At 40.7% G+C, this 23,727-nt stretch overlaps 1 protein-coding gene across 2 annotated transcripts in view; it reads right to left on the bottom strand.

Moving 5' to 3' along the window:
- Positions 1-23,727, bottom strand: part of SLC34A1 (solute carrier family 34 member 1) — a 195,686-nt gene that overhangs the window by 30,148 nt on the left and 141,811 nt on the right. For both annotated transcript variants that reach the window (XM_069651531.1, XM_069651532.1), the window contains exon 9: positions 1,936-2,031. In XM_069651531.1, coding sequence (XP_069507632.1) covers positions 1,936-2,031 — 96 coding nt within the window. The remainder of the gene's footprint in view (positions 1-1,935; positions 2,032-23,727) is intronic.

The raw sequence follows: 23,727 nt of genomic DNA on the forward strand, positions 1-23,727 counted from the left end.
GACCACCTATCTTCCTGACTTGACCAATCCTTTTCCTGCTTTCCCCCCTCCCTGCAGCATCGCTTAGTCTGCTGCTTCAGTGGGCCAACCCCACAGCTGACTCAGCGGATACACTTGCCTCGGCTCTCATCCCTCAGGTATATCCTTTCCTATCTTTGTCTCTTACCTAACCTCTGCTTGCAATTTCTCTCATCCTGCTGGCATTTCTAACTCTTCCCATCCTGCTACTATTCTTCCGGTTCCTACGAAATCCTCCTTTGATCCTTCTCTTGCGTTTGATTACTGTCTTTTCTTTCTTCCTTCTCTTTCTAAACGTCTTGAGCATGCTCCGTATACTTAGTTATTTCTTTATCTTGACTCTAAATTCTCTGCTGCCGCTGCGACAATCAGGTTTACGTTCTGCTCACTCCACTGAAGCTACTCTTATATGTATATCCCATATTTCTTTACTCCTGCTTCCCTCCTTATTCTACTGGATCTGTCTGCTGCTTTTGACACAGTGGGCTTCATTATGAGTTTGGAGGTAGCCATGCCCTTAATAAGGGCATGGCTACCTCCAAACTCGGGTCCAGGTCCGGGTCCCTCAAAAGGGGACTTACCGGGCCATTCCAACCTTGGAGGGCCTGGTAAATCCCTTTTGCGGGACCCGGACCTGGTACATCCCCATTCCCATTTGAGCCCCCATAGGACTCAATGGGAATGGGGAGGATGCTAACAATGGGCCCGTTAATGACGGCCCGTTTTTAGCATCCTGGTCTGCCAGCGGGTCCCGCTAAGGACGCCTGGTCTGACCAGACGTCCTCAGCGGGACCCTCTGCAGACCTTGTAATGTGGCGGCCCGGAATGAACGGTGCCGGTCCCTTACCGGCACCGTTCACTCCACGGCTGCCAAACTTCTAATGAGGCCCAGTGTTTTCTTCTCCTCTCTGCTTTTCTCTATCTCTTCTCGGTATATCTGATCTTTCCTGGCTCTCCTCTTGTTTCTCTGACCAGTCCTATTCTGTCTATTGGCCCGATGACTCTTCTTGCTGTTTGACTTTGCATTTGGACATATCACAATGCCCTGTCTTTGATCCTCTGCCATTCTCTCTTTATACTGTCCCTCTCTCTTTAACGTCCATTTCTATGCTTACGGCTCTCAGGTTTTACTTTCATTCTTTTCTTTTTTCCGACCAACTTTGTGTGCCTTTCTGTCTTTCTACTGTTAAGCTATAGGAGCTTTCCCATTCTCTGCATGTCAACTCTACCCAAAGTGGGGTTCTCGTCATTTCCTCTCTAGCTCATACCTGTAGCTATCAGTGCTACACTATGTGTAATAACCGGCTCCTATAACCTTATCCGCTACTTACATTCTCATACTCTGACTAATTGTTCATGCTAGGGCACCGCTATACCTTCTCCTGGGTCTCCCTGCATGTGCCCTATGCACTCTTAGTCTATCTTCAATTCTGCTGTTACTATTATTTGCCTGTTTCCTTAGTACCCAATGCCGTCGGTCAGCTGTAGCCAGATGGGGGTACTGGCTTTCTTCCTTGCCCATCTCCAGTTTCATTTTTCATGTATTGTCTTGAGAGCTTCCATGGGCTTACGCCTCTTTATCTCTCCTCCCTTGTTTCGGTGTATTCTCCTCATCTCTTTTTCCTTTGGCTGTCTCCCATCTTCCCTGTGCCCACTGTCGCTTCCTATATTTTTCTTTTCTTCCTCCTGCACCGGGGAACTCCCTGCCCTTATCTGTTCATTGTTCACCCTCTCTTGCTTATTTTTGCTTCTCCTTGAACCCATATCATTTTATCTTCCCTTTCAGCACTAACATCTACCCTCATGCTGATTGCCATTTTTGTTGCCGCTTATTTACCTCAATTCTATAGTACTTACATGAAAGTGTTCTTTACATTTAAATAAATACATACATATATAGGTTAACATCCTGATTACCATGTCGGGCTTCTCCTGACACAGGATCCGGATCAGACTCTTGTTCCTCAAAGTTTCATCTCCGATGGCAATGCCCGTGATCACAGTCCTATCCAGCTAGAAACAGAGAGGCTTGTTACAGGACACTGCGTTCTGGTTCCACTCCCTTACCCTCCAATCCAAGCCCCGGCCCAAGCTTCAAGCAGCTATTTAATGTATTCCCTCTACACTATCTGTACTGTGAACCCTCCACCCTAACCGCCTGCACTGGATCCCACATATCCTTTAATAGTAATGGAACCCCAGGTACACTGAGAGCCAACCCTCGCTTCACCCATGTCTTCCATGTTGAGAGATGTATTTCTCACATCACTTCTCCATCTTCGACGGGTACCCATGTCTGGTGGTCGGAGAGAATCCTGAGTGTGGTGTTTTTTTAGCCACCATTGGCGGAGTGCGGAAGGCTCACCCTGCCCGTGTGTGCCCCACTGAGTGTAGTGTCACACTCAGCCATGGCCAGAAGGGGCAGTACTCCTTCAGCACCACCTCCATGCGTTGCCACACCCAGACATTTCACCAACTGCCCTGAGAAAGGCAGGGCCTTTATCACGATTCAGAAGCACCTTGTCTACTGCACCAGCACTTCCCATTCCTGCCCATACACGTTCCACCTCAGTTAGGCTGAGTATTTCTCCTGTTGCATTGCAGGCTATAGAAGAGGCTATAACTTCTGAGGACAACAGTCCTCTGTATATACTGCTGGCGCTCATCTTCCGGGAGGAGCAATTACGCAGTGCCTTCGAGGCTGCCGTGAATGTGCATGAAAAGGATTGCCACCTCCCCATCTTCCATCACCAGTGGCCAACAACTTCCCTTCTCCATCTGTCCCTCATCTATGGTGATTGTTTGGTTCCCCTCTGCCATCCTCCCTCGCCCCATCCCTACAAAAAAAACAAAAAATGTCAACCACCCCGAAAAAATAGGTTCCATGGGGAACCATCTTTCAAAGTCTAAGTCTAATAATCAAATTTAAAAAATGTGTATAGTAGATCCTTATGGAGTCCGCCTGCTTTATGTTGATGCATGAAGCAAGCAGACTCCATAGGATTCTCCAATATTTCCATCGGCATGAAAATCCATGTTGTTGTAAATACTGGACCATTTGTATAGCACAGAGGAACAAAGTTTACATAAATGAAGTTCTGTTACACCCCTTTTCTCTGCTATACAAATAATAAAAAATGCAGCTTTGCCTAAATTGAAGGTGTTAAAACCTTACGCAAGGCATTTACACCTTCCATTCACTTTACACCACCGAAGAACATGAGCACCCTCTCTGTGTATTTCCAACCTTGATGTTCGCGGACACATGACAATGTCTGCAGACTATGTGATCAAAAATCATGGATGGAAGCTTTATCAACTTGACTCTTTTTTGGGTGTCTTTTATGTTGGCTCTTAAAAGAGCCACTTTGTTCTTGTAAGAGTGTCATCTTAACATGTACACATGCAATGTGTTCTCATACACCTTTTCATTACATGCACATCTTGAAATTTAATTTCTTTCACAAAACATGTTCACTGCATTCTGAATATTGTAAAGAAAATGCTTATTTTCAACATTTGTAAGATGTACTCCATCTTTTCTAAAAAGGATTTACTCCATTATGTCGTATAGTATCATTTTCAAAAGGTGGCATCGCAAAATCTTGCAGAAATGCACATATGGCTTTATTCACATTGCACCTTACTTTTTCTATTCAGCTTTGATCCTTTTCACACTTGACTCTGTGTAATTCATGAAAAAATAAACATTGCGGAAAAACATGAATCAGACTTTTGAAAGTATCTTTCATGGTAAACTGTAAAAGTACACCTGTTACATGGTTACCAGTCATTTGGTCGAAAAAAAAAGGTCGACAGGACAAATGGTCGACACCATTTGGTCGAAAGCCAAATGGTCAAATATTTTTTTTGTTGTATTTTCACTTTTTTATTTTTTTTGTGGGATCCCCCCCCAACCTCTTTTTTTCTAAAACAAACCCTTTTTTCCCTAAACGAAAACCTAAAAAATATATATATAAATAAAAAAAAAATTCAACCATTTGGCTTTCGACCAAATGGTGTCGACTATTTGTCCTGTCAACCTTTTTCTTTCGACCAAATGACTGGACACCCTGTTACATACACTAAACTATTACCTCCACAATGTGCTATAATCATTTCTGAATGTTTGAAATGTACCATAGCTTCACACAAGTAGTTGATTCCATTTCATGCCAGGAACTCCATACCATGGCACTTCCAATTTTTCAAAGCCAAGATTATGTGAGATACCGTGCTGCTCTGCATATATCTGCAACCAATTAACTGACAAATGTCCCATAACACAAAGAGTTGAGCTCCATGCTTTCACTAATTCAAACACAACATGAAGCACGTGTTGCCCTGTCCTTCTCCTCTGCAGTTCAATTCCTCCTGCACAAAGAAAAGGCCTGATCTGTTGAGTCTCCCGACATCCACGGGCATTCTTGATGTCTGTGGTCTCTGCAGTCCTCTTTCCATGTAGGGCACTGTAAAAGAGTCCTGATGGCACATGTGATCCGTCTGTGAACAATCACATATGTCCGTGGACATCGGGGCAGAGGGCAGCCCTTCTTACTTTTTTACCCTTACGTCTGTAACTCTCCCTGATAGGCTACATTCGCAGTCTCACACACCCGTCCACCAATCATATCCAAAAACCCTAGATCTAAACCTCTCACGTTAGTTCAACAGTTAAGATATATCTTTCAACTCTGAAAGTGCAATCATGCTCTAATTCAGAGCCTGCTCTAACACAACCTACAGTACACACATTTACAGATTTCTATTTCCAGGATCTACAAGATCTACATTCCAGAATCTACATCTAAGAAGATATATTACAGGTATGTTTCAATTTTCAAAAGTAATATTCTATATCACCTTTTTTATAATATGACTTCAAGAATAACTGGTTTTCTGTGCTGCTAAACATGCTTCACTGCAGCACATATCCCAATAGTTCTTTAGTGATTTTAAAAGTGCTTCTGCTATCATAGTAACTGCTACACGTGCTACTACTTAAACCAGTGCACAATTCCATAATTAAAAAGACCCCAATTATCAAGCTAGAGTACAAATATTAACATTTTAATGTTGACATGGTTTCTTTCAAAATGATAGCAGACCTTCATATTACACAGTAATATACAATCTTACCCTCAACCTCTCTTCAACTACAACTAGATTTCTGTACTGCAAAACATGATTCACTGCAGCACCTATTCCAAAAGATAATTAGTGCTTTTACAAGTACTTCTGCCTGCATAGTGACTTGTATATACTTCTACGTGTGGCACTGTACAATTCCTTAATTAGAAAGACCTTAATTCCCAACCTAACGTACAGCAAATAATATATTTCTTTTTAGAAAATGGCCAGCCTTCTGTCAAAACGAAAGCACACCTTTATATTACACTGTATCATACAACCTTGCCTTTAACTTCACTTGAACTACAACTGCTTTTCCATGCTGGAAAACATGATTCACTGTAGCACCTATCTCAATGGTTCATTAGTGCTTTTTAAAAGTACTTCTGCTTGCATAGTCACTGCTACATGGGCTACATGTTGGTTCTTTGTTCAGCCATCCCCAGTTGTTTTTGCTGCATTTTGTGCCGAAAATGTTTGCCTGAAATAATTCAATTTTTTTTTTGTACTTGGGGCATCCACCTAAGTCCCATCACCTATTATGTATTCCCTATTCACCACCCCAGCGCACCTCTTTTATGCCCTTGCCCCCATCACCCTATATTCTTTGGGATTCTTTTTTTTTGGGCAAACATTTTCGGCAAAAAAATGCAGCAAAAAATTAAAACAGCCGCTGAATGAACATTGAACCCTACATATTATAGCAGTGCACAATTGCATAGTTATAAATGCCTCAACTACCAAGCTAGAGTACAAGAAATAATGACATCTTTTAAAAAAATTACTTGCCTTATGCCAACGCTATAGCACACCTTCATATTACAAATTATTATACATCCTTCCCTTTATTTATTTAGTTTTCATTTTTATAATGCGCCAACTCGCTTGTAGGCCTCAGGGCGCACACAGAACGAAACAGCACAAACAACAGCAGAAGAAAATCAAGGGGACAGCAGAAGACGGATGCTTAGTTAGAAGGAGAGTTGAACAGGAACGTCTTCAGCCTTTTTAAAAACTCATTGGTGGTCTTAATTTTCGTTAGTTCAGGAGCAATGGAATTCCAGATTCGGGGGGGCTTGAACATCGGAGCCCGTTCGCCCGAATCTAGCCAGCCTATATCTAGGCTGGACACGGCTGGATTGATCCTGAGACGTGAGAGAACTGGATGGATGGTAGGCCTTTAAGCACCCCATGAGATATGAAGGGGCCTCATGGGCCAAGCATTTGTGGATCACAGTCAGGATCTTGTGGGAGACACATTGCTTCACAGGCAGCCAGTGCAGCTCCCTCCTTGCATGGGTAATGTGATCTCGTCTTGTGAGACCCAGGGTTACTTGCACGGCCCCATTTTGGGTCACGTTTAGGGCTGAGCGGTTAGATTGTGATGTGCAGGCCAATAGGCTATTACAATAATCCAATCATGAATTAACAAGAGCTGAGGCCAGAAAGGAGATGTTTTCTGTGCAAGCGAAAGGGGCGTATGTGATTTAGCAGCTTATTACTAAAGCTGCATGAAGCCCAAATATTGACGGCGTGCTGTCTCATGGTCAATTCGGTGTCCAAAATGACACAGACAGTCTTTACATCTTTAGCTACCGGAATGGTGATGTTGTCAATCACAAAGCTTTTGAACTCGGGGGCAAGGTTCTTGAGCATGTGGCCAGAGGCAACAACAAGAAGCTCTGTTTTATCAACGTTAAGAGCCAGGGAATTAACTATCATCCAGGACTGGATAGAAGAGTAGATCGTGTTAATGGCTTGTGTGTCTTGAGAATGGAAGCCTGAGTGCTTTAGGACGTCCTGGGTATCCTCCGCGTAGTTGGTATTAAGGATGCCCAGGTCGTCCAGGAGCCCCAGCAGTGGCAGGATATAGATGTTGAAGAGAGTGGGCAAAAGGCAGGAGCCCTGTGGGACCCCACAAGTGACAAGTGCTGGTGACGAGCTAGTATCATTAATGGCAACTCTGGCATTGCGGGGCCCAGAAAGGAGGCCTACCACTGTACTGCCATTCTGGAGCAACCTACCAGGGACTCTAACCTGGTCACCAAGAAAGCATGGCCGGAGAGATCAAGCAGCATCAGCAGGGTGGGGTGGCCCTGGTCAACGATGTGGGAGAGACTAGATTTCAGATCGAGCATGGTGGTCTCGGTGCCATACCCGGCTCAAAAACTCGACTATCATGGTCCCAGAATGCTGTTCTGGAATTGAAGATATGCGACCTGATCCATGATTTTAAAGAGAAAGTGCACGTTGGTAATGGAATGGTAGTTTTTAGCAAGCAAGGGGGTCAAGATTATGCTTCTTAAGTAGGGGGGTGATCCATGCCTCTATAAGACGGAGGGGAACACACCCTTTAGAGAAGGAGAGGTTGACTGATTTGGTCACCTAGGGGCATAGCACATAGAGGCAGCCTATTAGTATCCTAGTGGGGCAGGTATCACCCTTGCATGAGGTGGACTTCATGCTGGTAACGATCTTAGTGATTTCAGCCTTGGTGCTCTGCAGGAAGGAGAATGCAGGATGTGTTTTGGTGGAGATAATGGTGGAATGTCTTGTTGCCTTGGGGGCGCCCCTGGAGAAACCAGAGGAGTTCCTTTGATTGTTGATGGACTATAAGTGTGATGCCACTTTGGCGGTAAAGGTATCACAAATTCCCTGGCACCAGGAGGAGTCTTTATGAGGGGTATTTTTGACAAACGGTTTGCCCTGAAATTCCCTCAAGCTGAGAAAAATCTCCTTTGAGCTTGATTTCACCTGTGTAAACCTATTATTGTAGTGGCAGGTTTTTAATTGTACAATAGCTGCCCTGAGGTTCGTCACTGAGAGTTTATAGGCAGCCAGCATAGTCAATAAGGGACATTTCCACCAGGCTGGTTCAGAGGACCTCTTGGTTTGTCTGAGGATGAGTATATCTTCATTGAACCAACTATGATAAAGGGTTTCAGGTTTGACATGTCTACTAATCAGAGGGGCGAGGGAGTTAATGTTGGAGTTCAGTGTGTGCGTGAGATGAGAGGCAAGAGCAGTCTGGTGCCAAGAACATGAGATCATTTAAAGGGGGTGATGCTTTTCCAATTTCTGGTTTGAATCGAAGGCTTCAGGGTGGCATCTACTCTGGAAGGGGACCGAGGGGGGGGGTGATAAGAAAGGTCAGGAGATGGTGATCGGACCAGGGGCAGGGGGAGATGGCGAGCTCAGAGATTGAGAGCTGATGAGAGAGTACCCAGTCAAGAGTGTGCTACCCTAGATGGGTGGGTCCCTCCACCCATTGGGAGAACCTTATCGCTTCCAAAGCGGAAAGTAGGGGCAAGGCGGCTTTATCTGTAGAAGCATTAGCCCATAGATTTAAATCCCCCACAAGAATGATGGGCGATTTTGCAGTGGTAATTTTATTCAAGAGCTCCAGAACTTGTTCCTCAATCAGAGCCAGAGGTCTGGGGGGGTCTATAGATGACGACGAAGGTGAGGGAGGCATTGCTGTCAATACGTAGTTTTGCTACGAGAGTTTCGCAGTCGTCGGGGGAGTCAGGAGGTGAGAGGTGGCAGTGAAACTGGGTTTTAAAGAGAAGTGCAACCCCCCACCCCGCTTTTGTTCTCATAATCAGCCTGAAGTATCTGGTAGTTGGGAGGAATTGCTAGGATGGAGTAGAGTCACTGAGCTTGGACTCGGTGATGGCAAGAAAATTGGGGTTTGGAGTTAGTGAGTAGGTCCTCAACTTCGACCCCATGTTGCCTTAGAGATCGAGTATTCAGGAGGGAGAACCACAGTGGGGAGGAAAGAGGGGCAGGTCCTGAGGAGGGCTCTTTGCATAACAGGATCATTGAGCGATGGAATCTGGGTGGCGGTAGGCGCAGAGCCAGAGTTGATGAGTTACCACCTCTAATCCATGCAGTGTTTCTGTTCTGATACAGATGACAACTATGACCCCAAGTAAAAGCCAACAGCTGAGGGGCGCTGGCAAATAGGAAAGAACTGGGGTACCTGTGAGGTGCCAATGAGAGAGGTGCAGAGAAGCAACCGCAAGCAATCCCGACACAAACCAGTGCAAGCCGGCCTCTTCAAACACACCAGCACTAACGCGCCGCTGACATATTGAAGAAGGATGGGGGAGCCGGGAAATGTAGTTTCCAGGAACTACAGAAAGTGTCTGTGTCTCGATGGTGACAGCCAAGCTGCAGGCAGTTTGTGTGAGTGACACTGCAGACGGCGCAAGAATACTGTGAGAAGCACGACTAGGATACAAGTCGAATCTAGGCAACACTTCTAAATGAATGTAACTGCTAGGAACAGTCCTTACTGCTTGCCAAATCAAACATGCAGACAAATTAACACACACAACACTCACACACGATTTTTATCTTCACTTCAACTACAAGTGGTTTTCTATAATGCAAAACATGCTTCACTGCAACAGCCATCGCAATAGTTTATCAGTGCCTTTAAAATTACTTCTGATTCCATAGTGAATGCTATGTTCCACTACTTATAGCAGTACACAACTTTCAGAGTTGCCGACAATATTTCTGTTACATTTCCAGAAAAACAAATATTACCAAATAAACCTACTCAACAAAGCAAACTTTCCATTTCTAAAATGAAAGTACATTAATGTGGCATGTATGTCGTAACAATTTTAATAACATAACTATACTGTGTATTATCCTAAACTATCCACTCATACTATACTCTATGATATTTCCCACTCCCTCATTCCATTTCTCCAATCACACTCTTCTCCATTACAGCCACACCACTTTTCCTCATCCTATAACATCACCACTCATAACAATACAAACATTATCACACAAACCCATCACCTATACATACTTCTTGCAAAAATCAATTTCCAATTACAATCCATATCATGTACCCAATACAGTTCTACAACCTCTCACTCTACCCATCTTTTCTACCAAACCTCCTACACAACTCTCTTTCTCATGTTACTTCCAAAACTGAATGTATATAATTTCCGCAATAGCCTTCGTCCTCATCCCAGTACCCAACATTAACCTATCTCATTATACTTATACTGCTCCCCTCATGTGACTTCACTAACAACAACACATTCATTGCTGTATTTCACCCTTCATCATACCATTACTGAAATCACATTATTTTGCATTTTCCCCACATCTCTCTTCCTCATACCACTACAAAAGAGGTCTACAAACTCTTACTCTGCAAATATTTTAGCCCAGAGCTCCCATTAGCTAAACATTCCTCTTCCACATCCTACTTCACAATTATAATCTATATTATTACTCCAAAATCCATATTCCTCATTCCACTACCCAATATTAATCCATATAATTACCCATACACCACGCTTCGTCATCCTAGTACAATAACACCAATCCAAATTATTACCTGCACATTCATCTTCATCATCCTATTACTCTACAGAAATCCATATCACTATCTCAACATCCATTTGCCTTGTTCCACTATTTAGTATTCACACATATCATTACCCATGCAATCCTTCTGCAAAGTACTCACTTTTTTCTCCAACAGACACAAAAGAATGCGTACTAAAGCACAGCTACATAGACATCAAAGAAAAGACTGAGTAGATAAAAAGAAGGGAAAGTCATATGCTCACTCTCCACTAAAACAATTGATAGAAAACATGCAAGCAAGGGAACAAGTAACTGTGCTCCTGCAAAGAACAGTCGCCACTAACAAAAGTATTGCCCCTGCATCAAAAAAAGAAAAGTAAGCAGATATGTAGAAAAACATTACACATTAAAATGAACCTCAAACTATATCTAGCAATGTTAATGTAGTCACAAAAAACATTTAAAAAATCAATTTTACAAAAAATGTTCCGGCACTGACTTCTTAGCAATCTCATAAAAAGTTCTGCAGAGTCACAGCCTTGACTTCGAAAGTACCAAATAAACCTGATACTAGAAGCTCTGATTGACATTGCATTCAAACTAAAAAGAAAATTATTTATATTAGTTTTAAACAGAATACAACCTCTAAATTAATTCAATTACTACAAAAGCCTTCTAAACATGTGTAATGTGAACGTAGATAACTTTTGTGAGGTAAATGGTTTCACAACAGTAGCACAGACCTGTACTTCAATGATGAAGCCTACAACCAACTACAAGCACACCTAATTGTCATAGATAGTAAAAGAGGCTATGAAATAGTAGGAGACACCATTAGGGATGAAAGGAACTGTAATTGAAAAATCTTCCCCAAAACATTTTCAACCAAATGTTCCTCATGCCCACACACGTCGTCCAGTTTACAAATGGACATGCAGCTCAATATGCAATGTGTGCCAATAGTTGTTAAAATGTATATGACAATTTCTCAATTAATATGATAAAATAAAAGACAAAAGTAGAATCAAAATTGTACAAAACATGGACTCCTGTACAGTGCGCATCCAAACTAGACAACGCAGACATTGATTAGCCTGCATATCAGGAACAGCTTTTAAAAGTACCTTCCACCACATAACATTTTTAGCAATACACCATTCTAAAATGTACAATGCAGAAAGTCCTGCTGTAGAACTACAAAAACTCAATGACAATCTCCTAAATGGAACAGCCTAACAAGTGCTGAGACAAGTAGAACAGATACAAAGTAAACATTTTGGAACTGAATAAGAATTGGGAAACACAGTTAACTTACAAAAATATTAACCAGCAGCTTTCAAACACTAACCTTCTTGCAAACACATACAAAAAGAAATAGCAAAGTTTGAAAAGAATCTGCTGAAATTCCAGACAAAGTTTGTCTCTGTTGTAGCATAACGTTCTATAAGAAAAGTAAAAAATATGTAGCTATATCGTACAAAATAGCAGACAATGAGGAATCACAATGCTTCCAATTGGCCTTGTATTTAACAGCAGAACATAAATACAACATAATTGATCCATTTATAGTTTGCACAGACTGCAATAATAAGCTTGATGATAACCAAATACCATCTCGAGCCATTAATAATAATTTAGAAATATTTCCACTTCCAAATGCTCTCCAGAAATGTATTCTATATTCCAAGCTACAGTACTTCTGCCTCCCAAGACTGCCAAATTGCCTCCATCAGAATTACTCAAAGGCATTTGTGTGAAGGTAGTATACTTACCATTTGACCTTAATGAAAATGTCGAAACACTAGCAGTAGGACGACAAGTACATCACTATTTGATACTAGTTAATGGTGTTCCAACAAAAGACAAAAATATATGGCAACAACTAGTTGACTTGAACAACATTAAAGAAGCCATAGAGTTCCGTATTGTTATTGTTATTGTTATTTTGCATTTATATAGCGCCTTATATACCATTGGTATGGTCTGAAGGCGCTGGTGGGTTGAACGCCCTTGGGAACCGAAGTTCGGGTCAGTAGAGAGAGTAGAGAGAGTCCTAAGGTGCGTGTGCGCACCCGGTATGTGTGCAGCTGGTGCGGAATTTGTGTGGTAGCTGCTTCTTAGCGGTAGGTGTGGTGGTTGAGAGATCAGGAGTATGTGTTCGCTCTGGCAGGATTTATCCAGACCGAGTGTGGCTGCGTTAGGCCTGAGGAGAACGCCTGGCTGGGGGTGTGAAACCAGCAGTGATTACTTAGAGTGATGGGGAGTGAGCGGGAGATGTTGATATGAGAACAGTTATACCGAATGGTGTCATAGTATCTCTGTGTTCTATTTGAGTGGTGGTGTAAAGAAGAGAGTAAGCGTGGGGTGTGGTATGATATATGCTCTTTCAGATGTTCCCTGCATTCCAAAACATATTATGTAAGTCACGCAATTCTATGCTATCAGGTCCGTTCTATGCATTATTATTCATTTCAGGCGTTCAAGATTGCCCTACACACTCCTGTCTGCTCGACACACTCACGCACTCTAAATGCAATTGGGTACACTTCTAAATGCAATTGGGTACACTTCTAAATGCAACTTTTTCAGAGAGGCTATTGGTCACAACTTCTAAATGCAATTGGGTACACTTCTAAATGCAACTTTTTCAGAGAGACTATTGGGCACAACTTCTGAATTCAATTGGGTACAATTCTAAATGCAACTTTTTCAGAGAGGCTATTGGTCACAACTTCTAAATGCAATTGGGTACACTTCTAGATACAACTTTTCTCAGAGAGGCTATTGGTCATAATTTCTAAATGCAGTTGGGTACACTTCTAAATGCAATTGGGTACACTTCTAAATGCAATTGGAGACACTTCTAAATGCAATTAGGTACACTTCTAGATACAACTTTCTCAGAGAGGCTATTGGCCACAACTTCTAAATGCAACTTTCACAGAGAGGATATTAGCACACTGCTAGATGCAACTTTCAGAGAGAGGCTATTGGGCACAACTTCTAATTGCAATTGGGTACACTTCTAAATACAACTTTTCTCAGGGAGGCTATTGGTCACAACTTCTAGATGCAACTTTCAGAGAGAGGCTATTGGGCACACTTCTAAATTCACAGAGAGGCTATTGGGCAGACTTCTAAATGCAACTTTCAATGAGAGGCTATTGGGCAGACTTCTAAATGCAATTGGGTACACTTCTAAATGCAACTTTTTCAGAGAGGCTATTGGTCACATCTTCTAAATGAAATTGTACTTATACAAAACAATGAATACTACAAAGATATAATCATCGAAGAAAACTCAAAACAAACAACACAAATATATGAAGATACACTACGAACCCGTCAGTTTGAACATGTTGATCCTATCACTACGGACAACATTCTTGACCACTGTACAATTCACCACTACATTCCAGAGACACCATGAAAGATGAATTGGAAACATATCAAATGCGTCAAGCCAAAGTGTCTCCAATGAGTATATGGGAAAAAGGTTTAAAAGCATGTTGTTTTACACTACTCTTCCCTACAGGAAAGGAGGAAGACATGATGAAAGACCCATGAAAATCAGTGCATCAGAATATTGTTGTCTATGAATGTATTCTGAAGATCCAAGATACTGGCAAAATATTGAATACGTTTTGCATCTCTTGTTTGAAAGCGAACTAACAACTCTATATTACAGAGTTGGACACACACTAAAAATAGGCTCCCACTTTCAAAACATGTGAGCTTCTTAACTCTTTCTAAAAATAAAAGACAAAGATGAATTGTTGGAGTCAAGTATTACAAATCTCTCGTCAAATATGTATGTACGAAAGAATACTGGTTCCAAGGTCATGCTGGTATAGGCTGCATGTTAAGGAACCAAGGCCACCCCACATGGTTTGTTGCTCTCAGTTGTGCAAAATATGCATGGGATGACTTACACGACTTCCTACACACTACTGCAAACCAAAATAAAGAAGGAATAGACATAAAAGGTGTAAAAGAAATCTGTTCTCTCAATCTTGTAAATGTCTCCAGATACTTTCACCTTCATTTCATTATCATGTTACACTTCAACGCTAATAAAAAAGTAGACAACTTCTTTTGGAGGAAAGAATATCACATACTAATAAAACACGTGATCAGGGCACAGGCTTCAGGTAGACCCACTGTTTTACTTTTTTCTCAAAATGTGTATTCATTACAAAATATTAAATTATTTAAAAACTTCACCAATGACTGGTGTGTGTACAAACATACATTTGATTCCATCCACAGACACAATAACTAACTCACCAATAGTATGTCAGTGCATTTACCCTATGACAAAAATGAAAAGTATTCACAACAAACATTTACAAACAAATGTCTACATACAATAATTGCCACCTTTTCTTGAACACAGGACTGGCCTATTGGCTCTTATTTCAAAATCTCTAATGTCAGACATTTGTTTTAAGCCCTCTCAATTTAGAGGCCTCACTACCACAATTCTTCCTTTTTTAATCCTGTATTTTCTATACAGCAAGTTCTAATTTTAGGGATACAATATGGGTCAGCACCAAGTGTTTCGGCCTTCTGGGCTTCTTAGTGCTTTAATGTATGGTGGCCTTCATCCAGATGGATGTATTTTTTAGCATGCCCCTCTAGGGGATGCTGTGCACCATGTCTGTGAAATACAAACAGGCGTAGTCAATGTGTGTAACATACAAGTCTATCCGAAAGTTTAAAAACAAACTATTTTTGTAATAATGTTTCTATTATCACATATGATTGGGGCAATACCTCTATATTTGCATGCCACAGCATACTCATCACTTCTTTCAACAACTCCTCTGTTTGAAAAGTACATCGCCCTGTAACATATAACAGGGAATATATATGATATAACCATTGGGTTCTAAACACTTCTTGTGTCCCATTAGTGATAAACTCACCTCTTAATTGAGGGGTGAGGACTCAATATTCATTTGCAGAAACTTGCCTCAAGTTCACATGTGGAAATCTGAGGATAGAATATAAGAAAGTATTCTAATTACTTCTCCTATTATCAGTCCTCAACCTGGCAAAAATGAATTACCAATTACTTGTTGCATAACACAGGTCTCTAAAGCGCTTGTGAGTCATAATTCTTTCACAAATTATTTAATTTTATCTAAATGCATACCTCGGCGAGAATCACGACTCTACAGGCACTGATGTGTTAGCATGCTCCTATTAGCAAAATGAATGAATACTAATTACCTATCCAAACTCTCCTAGTTCTGCAATTTTGGTATGCGTATCATTATGAATGAATACTAGTTTCATTATGTGTGTCATTATGAATGAATTCTAGTATCTAATCCAACATAATTATGGCCTGCAATCTTGCCTTGTGTGTCATTATGCAGAGCATTTCTTACTGTGCATTCTGTAACATGTGTGCAACCTGCCTCTCATGCGACACCGCGTTTGGAAATTCAAAAGCGATGGCCGCCTTTACTATAGATGATCCGGTCCAAGTATATGGATGAACTCAGCGATCATCTTGCAATTAGTTATGGATGCCTGATACTACTAGGCCATCAATGTCAACTACTGTGTAACAACCTCGCTGCATTTTAATTAATTACATACTGTCATTGAATGTAACACTGACAGACTTTACTGTTGAATTGCAGTAATTTTGTCAGTTACTCAGAACGTACATGTTTGCGCTCTTATTTTCCAAATAATTCTAATTTCTCTGTAAGAAAGATAATAATGAAAATGTAATATGTAAACCCTTATGTCTGGGTAATGTTACTAAATGATCTCTGAGGCATGAGTATGATGACAGATTCACTTAAAAAAACTATTTCTTTGGTGGCCATATTGGCATGTAAATGAAAGATAGCCCAGATCATCAATACATTGTTCACATCTTACATAATCATGAGAGAGATACAATAAATGGTGACGTAATCAGTCTAGATATGGTTCCAGAATATGTTAACACATTAGTTTAGTTTAGTTTAGTTATATAGCGCACAAAGCCCAGGGGCATCTAGGCACTTTATCTTACGAATATGGTTACAGTAAGTGCAATAGACAGGAAGGTTACAATAATTACAAATCCGGCCAACATTAGACCTCGGTAATACAAGAGAAAAATATACAAGGAAAAGCTTCACCTCTTGTAAGGGGGAGCTGCAACAAGGTACATAAAAGGTCATGAATAGGTACAAATATACACTAGGGAAGGCTTGCCTCTTGTTGGGGGAGCTACATCAAGAACATGAGGGGACATAGTAGGTACAAAGATATATACTTGGGAAAGCTCACCTCTTGTTGCGGGGAACTGCATCCGGTATATTTGGGACATAATAGGTGTGCAAATATATACTTGGGAAAGCTCTCCTCTTGTTACGGGGAACTACATCAGGTACATATGGCGGCATAGTAGGCACAAAGATATATACATCAGCTTTTTTGATTGAGCTACTATGCTTCATTGACCTTGCATGGCTGACATATTTTCATGTCAACTTAAAAAGGCATCTTTTTTGGCGGGCCTCTTAGATGGCCTTGCTGTATATAGATAACAAATAGCCATCAACATAGGCAACATGTTCACTTCCTATATTGACATCAAAAAAAGTGTTTATATACATCAAGTGATAGCATAAACAGCCTAGATTCAATTATATAGCATATGATCATCACACTGTTAGCCTTCTAGTATTTCAACTATGCATCAAAGATCAGCATACAACACATGTATTTGTTGATTAAAAATGCTCCCAAATTTGGCCATGACAGTGTGGACACTGTTTTACAATTGATTGGCAAGTACATTACTTGTGACATCCCTTCAGAAGACATACATAATGACCTATGGACACAAATCTTATGTTTCTAAAGACATAAGTGACATCAATACAGAAACAAAGCAAAATACTTCACTGAATGTTGTTTCAGTTTCTCTAGAACAGTTTGTACCAAACTTCAAGTAAATAGTTTCTTGTCTTCTTTTGGGCATGGTGTGAAAGAAAAATCTCCCCAAAACTCATAAAACATTAAAAGACATGAAATATACAAGTACATCTATGATAACAATCCTGCCATTACACTCTTGTGAAATTCTCACATATACTTTCAATACAATGCAGACAATTCAACTGCAGTTGCAAGAAATGTCATAGCCTATCTAATCAAAGCTGAGAAAACCGAGCTAAAAGACCTCTGGGATGACATATCATATGACAAAACAAACTCTTTCACAGAAATTGTACAGCTTTGGTATCACAATGCTGTAATTTAGAAAGTGTGTGTTCTACGAAGCTGAAGATAATTTTAACAGGTACAGCATTGTATGGGAAATCTGAAAACATTCTCTGGCTCAACGTTGTTCCAGCTTCATTGTGAAAAAGAGTGCCAAAACCCTACCAAGAAATCAAATTTACAGCTACAGAAAATCCCAACAGTTAAGACATCTTAAAAAGTAACCTGATTGACATATACTATCCAAACAGAAGTACTTGGAAAACATGTGCTTGTATTATACAGCCCAAAACTATACATACACAAACATGTCATGCCAAATGAGACAATTGGAAAATACTCAGTATTTATTAAATTGTGAAGGAAGTCTAGTAATAAAAACCCAGTCTAATTAATCTTGTAAAATTATCATTTAAATCTGCAGAGCATAGGGAACTTCATTATGTGGCCCTACTGCAACTATTCAAACCTTGGATTGTGAACTTTAGGGAAAAGGGGAAGAACTGTTAGGTGACCATGACACATGTTCAAGGTAAATTAAAGCTGTATAACACATGGCAATTGTAAATGGTATAAAACAATGGTAGACAATGAATGCTAACATGAAGAAGAAAAAGAAAGACAACTAGATAAAGACACTCATTAAGGGAGTCAACCATCTCTTACAGGAATCCAAGAACCACCTGGAGAACCACTCATTCACACTGAAGCAGACATAGCAATGAATGAAGTAGAAATCACTATGTATCAGTCTAAACAATATAAATCACTGTCTCTCTAGGTTAGACTACTGCAACAGCCTCTTTCTAAATATACCTACTTCTACTCTCCGCTCTTTGCAACTTATCCAGAACAGGCCTGCGAGACTTGTCCTTGGCCTCAATCCCCAGGATCACATCTCTCCAGCCCTGAAATCTCTCCATTGGCTCCCAGTGGCTGCAAGGATTAACCTCAAGACCCTTTGCATTGTCCACAAGGCTTTCTGGGGACTGGGCCCAAAATACCTTCAGCTCTCCCTCCGTAGATACCCTCCCTCATGAGCTCTTCGCTCCTCCACCTCTAACTCCCTCAGGGTCAGTCATTTTTCTAGGAAATGAGCTTGGGGTAGATCTCTGTCTTCGGCTGGGGCCTCCCTCTGGAACAGCCTCCCTGCAACTCTTAAATCTGAGGAGAACCATCTCTGGTTCCGGAAGCACCTCAAGACCTTCCTCTTTGCTTCTGCCTTCTCTCCTCCTCTTCCCTGCTGATCTGTTCTGTCTCAGCATCGTACACCGGGTAACCCTCTGACTTTCGGGCCCAGGTGCGTGCTCACCCTGCCACCCACCCACACTGCCTCCTGGCAATCCCTTGCACTGGGGTCTGTATCTGTATCCCTACAGTCCCCCCAACTGTTTTTCTGCACTTATCTGGCACACCCTGTCTGCTGCCTTATACCTAGCACTTGTCACTTGCCGGCTGCACTACCACTGTTTGGTGCTCTTATTTATTTATTTATGTCTTATTTATTTTCTCCTTGCTCAGCACTTTTCCTCCTCCCCATCCCCCTCTCATGCACTTCCCCCTTCTTACTCTCCCATGCACTTGAACGTTTCAATGTCACTGGGCCTAGTAAGATCGTTGTTTTTGTTCTCCCTTGTTCCCCTCCCTTGCCTTGTCACGCTCAGAATCACTTGTGTACGAGCACGAAACAAATAAAAAATCAATATCAATATTAATATAAAAAGAAGATTTTTCAGTGCTCAATTCACAGTTACCTATAGGCAATTGAACATAGATTAAAACATGAAAATAATACTTGCAGCTCTAAAAATTACAAACCTCTGCTCTTGTTTGTAAGTGGTGAAAATGGTTTGGGTGAATTAATACCTACATATATGCATAATGCTTGTTGAAAGCATTATATCATGGCATCACAAATCAAATATTTAATATCGGAATTGTACAATTGAGTTTTTCAACAAGCTTTACGCAGATATGTAGGTGTTAATTCACTCGTGCGCCACATGCTATACTTTTAAATGGTACATAGTGTTTATTGAGACAGCACCGTCTGGATTTGTAGACCATCCCATGCAGCATTTTGGATTTTTTAGCTCCTGAATTCAGTAAATGTCTTTGTTCTTCGGTTTTAGTTAGTATGCTTCATTGATGTGAGTGTGTATGTGGTATAACTGTTTGTATGAGTATTAATGTATGTGGTTGGAGTGTGTGTTTTCTGGCAAGGTGATTCATACCCTGGCTGGTGTTGGGAAGTAATACATCTGTGATTGATTGTGTTTGTCTACCCATTTATGATAAATTGTTACATTGTATTTTGGTTTCTAATATTTTTCAAAAAATGTACATCTTGAGTATGTGATTGCATTGCATATTTCTTCATGTAGTCTTTAATATGAATTGTGTTTGAAATAATGGAGGTGACTCTCCCTTTCTTGTGTTGTTGCCGATCCCCCATTTGAACCCCCGTTTGAAATTAATGGGTTAACCACATTCGTGTGTTTTAACAAAGTCAATGCTGATATTCCTTGCATCCTAGAATACAACAGATTGAGTGCACTGCACACTCCACATCTGGATATGCACCCTGTACCTCAAAATAGGCCTTTAAAAAGACAACTAGCACACACAGAAACTATAGTAGATCTCCTGATAATCCCTGGACAAAAAGAAAAGGACCTTCAAACCAAACCTAAAACAAATTCTCTGATCAATCTTCTATTCCAATTGCAACCGATTGTGGACAATATGTACTTACATGACCCATTGCATACACTTGGAAACATACATGCAGTCTCTGCAACCATGTTTCTCAAGAGCATGTTCCTAATGAACGGGTTGTGTATGTAGCTATTTGAAATTGTAATACAAATCCATTTCAACACCTTCTTCAAAATGCAAATCATGGCATATTATGCTCTTTTTGCATTTCAGACAATCTTTCAAACATTCAAATATATTCACATGCCCAGTATATAATATGTATGCTTTTAAGATACAATGCAGATGGCACTCAAAATAACTGTACACTCACTAACTTCACACGCCCCAAGTATCTATTGGGAAGAAAACATTCACTACAGTAGGTATCAAATACCACACTGGTGCCACAACCAATCAGGCCACTATACTGTGTATACAAAAAAAGAAGTGATTGGTTTGAATGTAAAGACACTTCATTTACTCAAAAACAAAGGTTATCAACAGCATATCACACACAAATGTTGTAGAAAACATTGTACATACAATGTACCAATTATGACGGTCAAAAAAGTCAATCGACATGCCCATCCATAGGGTGACCAGATGTCTGGGTTTTCCCGGGACAGTCCCGGGAAATCACCCTCCATCTCAGGGTCCCGGGAGTTTTTTAATTTTTGAAACCCCGTCCGGGGTTTGCATGTTTGGGGGACTACGGTAATTAAAACCGTATTTATTGTTCACAACACTTTCAGAATTTTGAAGTTGGAGGTCTGGCTCGAACTCCCAACCTCTCAGGTAAAAGTCAGAACACTTACTGACTGTGCCACAGAGACTGGCTTGAAAATGATTGTACAGCAAGCCATGTAATATCAATTAGAGCTAACGCTCGATTTGAATTAACATGCCATGATTCACAGACAAAACTGCACAAATGAGATTATATACAGTTTATAGAAAGGAGAAGTGCTGGAAATATGGTTGGGGGGTGGTTGTGGGGGCGTGTTGGGGGAGGGGCGGTAATTGGTGGGCTGCGATGGGGTAGTCCCTCTTTTATGTTGGCCGTCTCGGTTTTTTGTTTTGAAAATCTGGTCACCCTACCCATCCACCAATCACATCCAAAAACCCTACATCTAACCCGCCCACCTTTGCGCAACAGTTCAACAGTTCAGATGTATCTTTCAACTCTGAGATTGCATTTATCCTGGGATTCACAGCCTGCTCTATCACAACCAACTTTACAAAGTCTTACAGATTTCTATTTCTAGAACCTACAGGGTCTACTTTCCAAATTCTACATCTAAGAAGACATGCTATGCAAAAGTAATATTCAATGCCACCTTTTTATAATCAAACTTCAAGAATAACTGATTTGGTGTGCTGCAAATAATACTTCACTGCAACACCTATCCCAATTGTTTATTAATGCCTAAGTACCTCTGCTTGCATAGTGACTAGTGCATGTGCTACTACCTATAGAGCTGCATATTTTCATTATTAAAAATACCTCCATTACCAAGCTGGCGTCCACATACATTTTATTTTTAAAGGACCTGCATTCTGTCAAAATTATATCAGAAGTTCATATTACACTGTATTATACAACCTTGCCTTTAACTTCACTGAAACTTTAAGTGGTGTTCTGTGCTACAAAACTTACTTGGCTGCAGCACCCATGAGTGCTTTTAAAAGTACTTCTACTTGTATAGTGAATGTCATACACTACTACATAGAGCAGTGCAGAATGTGCAAAGTTGTCAGCAATCTTTCCAGAAAAAAGCATATTACCAAAGAACCGTACTCAAAAAATCATGGAGAATTCAAGAACTACTCCTTCTAATGACTGAAAGAGATACTTATAAGAATATTGAATGTCTCTGACACCCTGCAATAAATGGGCAATCATTCTGAACCAAATATTATATTCCTACGCATATATACTTGTAACAGTAGTTACAGGTTGAAAATGTTGATCAAAATGTACGTTTTATTAACTGTAAATATACAAATTGTTTTTTTCAATCCACCTTGGATTTTCTCCCCATGACCCAACAATTACAATATGTTATTAAAACAACACTGTATCACACACATATGTTGTACAAAACGTAGTGCATAAAACGTACCACTTATGAGGGTCAAAAAAGTAAACGTATTTATAAAACCTAAAGTATGTTCTACAACTAACTATATTTTCTTTTATTTAAAGACAAAGAAACACAGATGTTCCCTGTTACCATGTCCCCATGTCTGCTGCTTCCTAACAGCAAACAATCTACTATTTGCAACAGATACTGAGACTACTATATCCACAATCTAAAAGTCACATTCTCCAAACGGCATAACTACTAAATGCAAACTAAGCGCACTAGTCTGGCCATGGCCAGTAGCCACATTGTTGTGGGCATTACACCCAAAGTAAACATATGATTCTGGCCATGGCCAGGTACTGTGTCTATTACTACTACTATACCCACAATAGAAAAGTCCTATTCCGCCTCTAGCCAGGGTTCCTATTGTCTAAACTACATAACTGTTAGACCCAAGGAAAGCATACTATTCTCACCATAGCCATTGACCAGATTGTTGGGGGCATCAAATCCTAAGGAAACGTACTCTTGTAGCCATTACCTAAACAATCTGGCTATAGCCATAGCCACCCTTACCAGTCCCATTACATGAGTATTATACCCAAATTAATAATTGTTGTATCATATATCATTACACCACCTTTATTATTGTTGTCTGGTTGACAGTAAGAGTGGACAGTAAAAGTGACTGCGAATACGTCGACAAACCTGCAACCATTTTTCCACACAATAACACTTACATTGTCCCCATTCTTTTCCCCCCCGCCTTCCCCAGGAACTCTTTCACCCTCAAATAACCAGAAATATATTTTTCACAGCTTTTTTTATACCGCAATGTCTGCAGAGTACAGATGCAGTTGGCAAATCCAACATGGTGTCCGCAAACGTTACATGAGAATGTGAGGGCTGTGTGTATGAATGGAGGGATAGGTGCACATCATCCTTTCGGATGGGGAAGCGCCTGCATGGGTCCACCCACGCATTTCGATAATTCGAAGAAGGCTCTATGATTGGTTCACAGGCTTTTTCAGACATCAAATCAGGAAGCGAGTCCACATGATGGACAGAGATTTCACACATTTTTTTCCTACAATTTAAGCATTTTAAAAACATCTACTGAACAGATGTACACCAAATTTACAAAAGCACACTTTCAGGGCCATGCTGCTGCTCCTCGGGAAAGTTTGGCGCAAATCCGCCGACCGGTTTGTGA

This window comes from Ambystoma mexicanum, chromosome 3p, assembly GCF_040938575.1.
Source record: "Ambystoma mexicanum isolate Mex_15411 chromosome 3p, UKY_AmexF1_1, whole genome shotgun sequence".
Taxonomy (NCBI): domain Eukaryota; kingdom Metazoa; phylum Chordata; class Amphibia; order Caudata; family Ambystomatidae; genus Ambystoma; species Ambystoma mexicanum.